The following is a 7500-nucleotide window of genomic DNA, read 5'->3' on the forward strand; positions in this document are numbered from 1 at the left end:
TTAAAGCGTCGTCATGCTCCCGTCCCGCTGCACTGAGATTCTGAAGCCGTTATACTGTAGTGGAGTGTCACCCCTGCAATGATGCAATGTCACACAGGTGCTGCATAACGATGATGTGACACACAAACACGTGTGTGTGTGTGTGTGTGTGTGTGTGTGTGTGTGTGTGTGTGTGTGTGTGTGTGTGTGTGGGTGTGTGTGTGTGTGTGTGTGTTTGTGTGTGTGTGTGTGTGTGTGTGTGTGTGTGTGTGTGTGTGTGTGTCCTATGAGAGAGAAAGAGAGACAGTGTCCTTCTCTTTGTCATTTGTGTCTGTGTACACATATGTGAGTGGTTCTCTCTTTCTCTCTTTCTCTCTTTCTCTCTCTCTCTCTCTCTCTCTCTCTCTCTCTCTCTCTCTCTCTCTCTCTCTCTTTCTCTCATGTGTGTGTCTGTGTGTGTGTGTGTGTGTGTGTGTTTGTGTCTGTGTGTGTGTTTGTGTGTCTGTGTATGCGTGCGTGCGTGCGTGTGTGTGAGTGCATGCGTGTGTGCGTGTCTGTGTGCGCGTGCATGTGCTTGTGCGTGTTTGTGCGTGTCTGTGTCTCTGTGTGTGTGTGTTAAATGCATGCATGTGTGTGTGTGTGTGTCTTCTGGATGCTAACAGAGTCCTTTCTGTTCTGTCCTCTCTCGCCCCCCAGCGCTGTTTGAGGAGTCCCTACCAAAGTGACCCCCATGTGACTGAGAGGATGGGGGGGTCAATAAGGACCACGGGAGACAAAAGCCCACATGAAGGACACCACAGGACGACGGAGGACGCTTCCAATCGCCCTCTGGAGAACGCTTCAAACATGGTGGCTTTTAGCAAAGGACCACATGCTACATATCCCTATTATACTGCCGTGCAAAACAAGAACGCAGTAACTTGAAAATGGTCGAAATTGAGTTTAGATCGGAAATGGGCTTTAAACTACCTCATTTGTCTTGTGTCAAAAAACTGTGGTCCAACATCGTCCCGTTTTGGAGAAAAATCATGTTGAAAGTGCAAAAATTATGTTACGTCGTACAAAACAAAAATGCAGCAAGTCGGCGAGTTACTGCTGCAATTTCCAATGGGAATGGTTTGGGAGTAGACAGTAATACTAACCAAGAACGCAGTAACTCCTGCAGTAACTCAATTTTGGGGCAGTAACACCAGCCAAGAACGCAGTAACTCCGTTTTTGTGGCAAAAAGACTCATAAATGTTGTTTTTTCGGGGTTTGTTTTGTGTGCATTTAATTTCTATCCCAAAAAAATATTACAAGGAAGTGTCACCACCTCTTAATCGACAACACAGTTGTCGGGCCATATAGGAAACTTTGATGCCTTTTTTCTCAGTTTGCCAAAATCTGAGTTACTGCGTTCTTGTTTTGTAGGGCAGTATAGCCATAATGCACGCCGTTCCACCAGTGAAACGCAGTAATAGTCATTGAGAAGTTAGCTACTATAGTACTGCTACACTACAATGACACAGCACAGGGCCTTCAGTAATGCACTTTGAATTTATAACACCGTACCTTAATGGGATACATAGTAATAATGTATTTTAAAGTCTTTCAAAACGTTACAAAGTGATGTATGAGGGATATTTTAGGTCAGAAGTGCCATTTTTTACTACAACCTCTTGGCTCTCTGACCATTTTCTTGTTGAGTGAGGCCAATGTGTTTTAATGCAGGGCTCATGAACATGGAAGACATCCCATAATAATACCTGTACTTGCCACATTGTCTTCTGGAGAATGCTTCTAAGATGGCCGCATTCAGCCACCACACAGCATTCAATGAATAAGCAGCGACTGAACAATGGCAAATGATATTGCAGGAACTGTATTAGTGATACAATGTCATATACATTTGTAGACAATGTCTGTACATACGTGGTACTCAGGGCACACTGACTACTGGGCACTTAACCAGAGATATTAATAGAGATATGCCAACATAATAGGTTTCTATGGGCACCTAACACGACCAGGTTCCGGTCTGCCTAAAGGGGCGTGTCATAATGCTCCTACAATGAATAGAACAGTCCTTAGGTCTGCCTAGGTCTGCCTAAAGCTAGATTTATGCTTAGGACGCATAGAATCTGCGTCCGTCCGTTTTCTGTCTATGCGAGTCCACGCCCCCCTCTCAGAGGCTCTGCGCCCGTCGTCGAGCGCCTCGAAAAAATTCTAACTATCCGTCGGACGGACGCGGAGTACGCAGACAAAAAGGCACTATGATTGGTCGTCTCGCTACTTCCTTGTTCTGTTCTTGTGGCAGCGCAATGCCAGTAGTTTGCGAGAGCAGAGCTGTATTCTGCCAAAAACGTTATTAATGCCTTGTGTGTAAATGTGTGTAAATACACGAAGCTACAAGCCAAGTAACAAACAATGCATCAGTTGAACACTCGTGGCACAATGCCTGCGGTTTTACTACCGTTCCTCCACCGAATGTAAACACACATTGGCAGAATCAACTGTCTTTACATGCTTGCATTTTCTGCTCGTGAAAACAGACTGGGTATGTCAAATAATGATACCAGTGCATTGCCTTTGCAATTTGTGTGAAAATACCTAGCTAACCGCGATAGAAAGCAACATTGCTTAATAATGACCGCAGTGCTTACAATGTAGTGAAAGTAGCCTAATCGCGCAATTTCAAATGTGGCTCGCGACGAGACCTCGGACCTCGCAGAACTCGCAGATGCATGAATACAATGTTGGTTCGTGGCCACTCCCACGCGAGTTTTGACGAGCGCAGTTGCAGAAGTCTAATCTGACCTTAAGGGGGGGCATAATAGAACCAGGAAACAATGGGCCAAAGGAACCTCTCTCTCTACTCTCTCTGACTTAACTGTTTTGGAAAACATGTCACATATGAAGGCAGTGAGTCCTTGAGCCTTAAAGTGATCAGTTAATGGTACCTTGTCCTGTGGTGGCACCGACATAATGACAACGTAGTAGCTATGCTGAGAGCTGGGCCCTGCCCTAATTGAGGCATGATGGGGGTAAATAATGGCTTTTTGTCAAGGAGGAAATGGACAATCTCTCTCTCTCTCTCTCTCTCTCTCTCTCTCTCTCTCTCTCTCTCTCTCTCTCTCTCTCTCTCTCTCTCTCTCTCTCTCTCTCTCTCTCTCTCTCTCTCCTTTGTCAAGGAGGAAATGGACAATCTCTCTCTCTCTTCTCCCCCCCCCCCCTTCAAACAAACAAGGTTGCCCTTATAGCCTCCTCCAAGAGGAGAAACAGGCTGGACCGGTGTGCTCACGCATTGCATTGTGGGTCTTTCGAAACCTCTCGGCAACACACAGGAAGTGTTTAGTCATGTTCCTGAAAGACTTAAAAAGCTTTTAATTAGTGAGTGAGTTGACCATGCCCTGAAATGCGTGTGTCAGTACAAAGCATGATAAGATCCGAGAGCCGTTTTCACTTTGCCTTTTGTTGTAATAATTATGACTTTCTGCTAGGAATGTAAAGCCATTTGCTTTCAAACAAAGGTGTATGTCTTTGATTGTCATATTGGAATCGAGTGACTTTTTAACATTTATAACAGTATTATTATGTAACATGTTATAATTATATGTTAGTTTAATGCCAAAACGATGTCATAGATATACAATGTTAATCATTGTGACAAGTGTGTATCACACCTGAAGTTTAGTACCCATATATGGGTCACGATTATTGAAGAAATTCAAGAACAAAGGCGTGTTTTTTACTCTGGCCATTCAGTATTATTTAGTCATCATTATGGTTTGTATTGTTCTGTAATGGTCCTATTTTTAAGGCTGCATTAAACAGATAATCATTATTATTTTTACGGTCTGGGTCAGGAAGGAGAAACAGCATATTTTTAGTTTGTCCTTCCTGCCCCAAGGAAATTTCAACATTTTGAAATACCAGCTTACTTATTTTGAGAAGTGAGCGTTTATTGCAACACAACCACACAATTAATCTGCCAACGACACAATCTTGGCGCAAGAATGAAACATGCTTTTGACATTTCAACTGAATTGTACAACTGAATTCAGATATTGTAGCCTAACCTTTGTAAAGAGAGCACGTGTGCACAAGGACGATTGTGTGAGGACACAGAAGTTCTAACTTAGCCCAAACACTCCATCCCTTTTGCTGCTGCACTGTAGGCTACGACGTTGTGTGTCATCCAGAAGATGCGATGTGATCATATTTTGGTGATGTAATGTCTGCGCAATACCAAGGGGGGTTGCTGCGCATTACCATTCAGTGCCGTTTTTAAATAAATAAAAGACAGAGAAAAGACATAACCCTCTTTTTGTATTAATGTTGGATACATTTTTCTTAATCTGTAAAGTTGTTTGAATAAATGTATGAATGATGTTTGAATGAAAAGACGGGCAGATTTCTGGAGAGTGAGTGAAGTGCTCCGCTAGAGGGCGGTGTCTTTCTTATTAGCGGCTGAACTTAATTGTCATTGTGCGATACCGACCGGAGTGCTCCTGGGCGCGTCTTTGCTATGTGAATTACACCTGCAAGCTATACAGATCATGATCCACAACCCCACTCTGCACCATGCTGTATAAGCAGAAGAATACATTAAAAGCAGAATCATGACACGACAAAAAAGGACTAAAGGACACCACCATATAGGCCTAGGCCCACATAACCAGCCACATTTCCCTGCCCATCTTGATGTGGGGATTGCCAGTCCATTATGTTTTCAAATACAATTTTAAATAAACCTACACAGTTCAATACATAGTTCACCCCGAGTGTAGTTCTAGCCTTCTGCTCAGCACAGACCGAGAGATCCGAAAACAGACGGTCAATGGAATTTAAATAAGAGCCCTCCCACTCCAGGCAGAGGGCGGGGTTAGATTCTACCTAAACAGATGGGATGCGCTGCTTGGCATTGTCTACATAGACTGTCAGTGTTGCCTCAGCTGGTCGTCTGTGCGGACATATCCTACCCACTGCAACGCTGTGGCATTTTTTGTATTGAATACCCTGGTAGCATATTTGTCACTCGTGGCTACAGCCACATTTGTGTAGGATACGGTTGGAAACATCATTTTACGCGCAACCCTTTCCTGCACGGAGCAGCGTAAAGCAGCGGAGTAAGGCAGCGAGAGAGAGAGAGAGAGGAGGGAGACGGCAGCGCATTCGTCCAGGAATCGATAAAGAATATTTGTCATCGACGGATGGACTTGAATCGGAGATAGAGAAGGACCCTGGCAACATAAACAGCAGACATATTCCTACCGCTCCCCAGCAAAACCGTGGGGCAGCCTATTGCGGACGCGGAGAACAGCCTCGCAAAATAACCATATCCTCCTGCTTTTCCGAGCAACAATGCCGGGGTTTGATTACAAGTTTCTGGAGAAACCGAAGCGACGGTTTCAGTGCCCACTGTGTAGCAAGGCGATGCGGGAACCCGTTCAGGTTTCTACGTGTGGACACAGATTTTGTGACACCTGTCTACAAGAATTTTTAAGGTAAGGCACCTTCGATTCACAGTCCAGTGTTGACATTCTGTTGCAAGCGTCTGTTTGTGTAGCGCACGAGAGTAAAAAGTTCAACAGCTGTAATCGTTGCTTGTGGACATTGTGGAAGCTGTGCGTTGGGCCTACGACAGATAGTAACACTATATTCGCATTATTCACCAGAGGACAAAGCTGTAGGCCACATCCAAATCACCAGAATAAGCATCAAGTAAAATAAGGCTATGTATGCCTCTCCGTCTTTATTACATGCCGGCGTCTATCTAGCCTACATTGATTCTTCCAGTCATCCCTGATGTCAACTTTCTATTTGTGAAATAAACCTTAGATCTATTCTCTCACTACCCGGCTGTGTAATTCACGCGTAATAATAATTATTGAGATGGCATCGTTTTGACAAACGAAACGCCTATGTGTAGCGGTCTGGCGAGGCCAGTTGGCCTCACAGGTTTTCCATTGGAACGGTGTTTTTGTCATCTTTAAATGGTCGGTTGTGGGCTACAACAACAGACAGAGCCCAGTGGGGCTTTTTTTACGCTACGTGTTGTGATTCAGCGTTGGCTGGCTGCTGTCTTGCCTGTGTCTGTGCTCAGTGCCTTGACACATGCAAACAATTACTCCCGGGTCTCTCAAGACAATGAGCTGACAGTCATTTTTAGAGCCCACACGGTTCTTTCCGTGGTTCCCTTGTTGTGTGTGTGTGTTTATGTGTGTGCGTGTGTGTCCTCTACACACTGAGGAGGGGAATAGCCGCTATGCAGCCTGTGTGTGAGAGAGAGAAAGAGAGAGAAGGGAAAAAGAGGAGCCCAAGAAAGAATGAATGTGTTTGCGCATTTGTATTTGTGTGCACGTGAGTGAGTGTGTGTACTGTGCATAAACTGTGCGTTATTGTTTGCGTAGTGTGTGTGTGTGTGTGTGTGTGTGTGTGTGTGTGTGTGTGTGTGTGTGTGTGTGTGTGTGTGTGTGTGTGTGTGTGTGTTGTCCCGTCCCTGCGTGTGTGTGTGTGTGTGTGTGTGTGTGTGTGTGTGTGTGTGTGTGTGTGTGTGTGTGTGCACACATGTGATCCCTCACCCATGGCAAAGAGGCCCCAACCCCTGGGCCTGATGGTCCTGCCCGGAGGCGGTGGCTGGCTGGCTGGATAGAGGGGATGGGGGAGAGGCTGAGGGCTGAGGGTTAAGCAGAATACTCGGGAGCTGCCTGGGTGTCTGGATAGAGGGGATGGGGGAAAGACTGAGGGCTCTGGGTAGAGGAGATTGGGGAGACAGGGCTCTGGAGCTGGCTGTGTGACCGGGGTAAAAGGAATGGGGAGAGAGGGCTCTGGAGCTGGGTGTGTGACCGGGTAGAGGGGATGTGGATCTAGGCTGAGAGGTCCAGGGCTGGTTGGGTGTCTGGGTAGACGGGATGGGGGAGAGAGGGCTCTGGGGCTGGATGACCGGCTAGAGGGGATGGAGAGTTAAACATAGGACCTGGGAGTTGCCTGGGTAGAGGGGATGGGGGAGAGAGGGCTCCCAGGCTGGCTGGGTGGGTGACTGGGTCGAGGGGATGGAGAGTTAAACATAGGACCTGGAAGTTGTGTGGGTAGAGGGGATGGGGGAGAGAGGGCTCCCAGGCTGACTGGGTCGAGGGGATGGGGAGCTAGGCTGAAAGCTCCGGTCTGGGGCTGGGGGGGCTGGGTGAGGAGCAGTGAGGGGAGGTACACGTAGGCCAGACTGGGAGCTGTATGGGGGGCGGTGAGGTAGGCCAGGGCTGGGTGAGGGGAGGTAGGCCAGACTGGGAGCTGCTGTGTATGGGGGGTGCAGGGGGGGGTGCCTTTATTGAAACCAGGGCACTAGGGTGTCCGTCCGGGGAGCGGAGCTGAACGGAGCAGAGTGGAGTGGAGGACCTCTTGCCCCGGGGCAAATTTTGGGGCCTCTGTCACTGTACATACAGATATGCTATGCACATATGCACTCAGACAAGGCATTACACACACACACACACACACACACACACACACACACACACACACACACACACACACACACACAC

At 46.9% G+C, this 7500-nt stretch overlaps 2 protein-coding genes across 4 annotated transcripts in view; both read left to right on the plus strand.

The window, feature by feature from the left end:
• The window catches only part of nek8 (NIMA-related kinase 8), a 58023-nt gene extending 56106 nt beyond the window's left edge, over positions 1-1917 (plus strand). For all 3 annotated transcript variants that reach the window (XM_063205854.1, XM_063205855.1, XM_063205856.1), the window contains one exon: positions 676-1917. In XM_063205854.1, the coding sequence (XP_063061924.1) occupies positions 676-704 (29 nt within the window). In that variant the 3' untranslated portion in view covers positions 705-1917. The remainder of the gene's footprint in view (positions 1-675) is intronic.
• Positions 1918-4904: 2987 nt separating this feature from the next.
• traf4a (tnf receptor-associated factor 4a) overlaps positions 4905-7500 on the plus strand; it is a 95040-nt gene continuing 92444 nt past the window's right edge. The window contains exon 1 of the mRNA XM_063205859.1: positions 4905-5466. Within this exon, the coding sequence (XP_063061929.1) occupies positions 5324-5466 (143 nt within the window). The 5' untranslated portion in view covers positions 4905-5323. The remainder of the gene's footprint in view (positions 5467-7500) is intronic.

This window comes from Engraulis encrasicolus, chromosome 8 (assembly GCF_034702125.1).
Source record: "Engraulis encrasicolus isolate BLACKSEA-1 chromosome 8, IST_EnEncr_1.0, whole genome shotgun sequence".
Classification (NCBI taxonomy): Eukaryota; Metazoa; Chordata; class Actinopteri; order Clupeiformes; family Engraulidae; genus Engraulis; species Engraulis encrasicolus.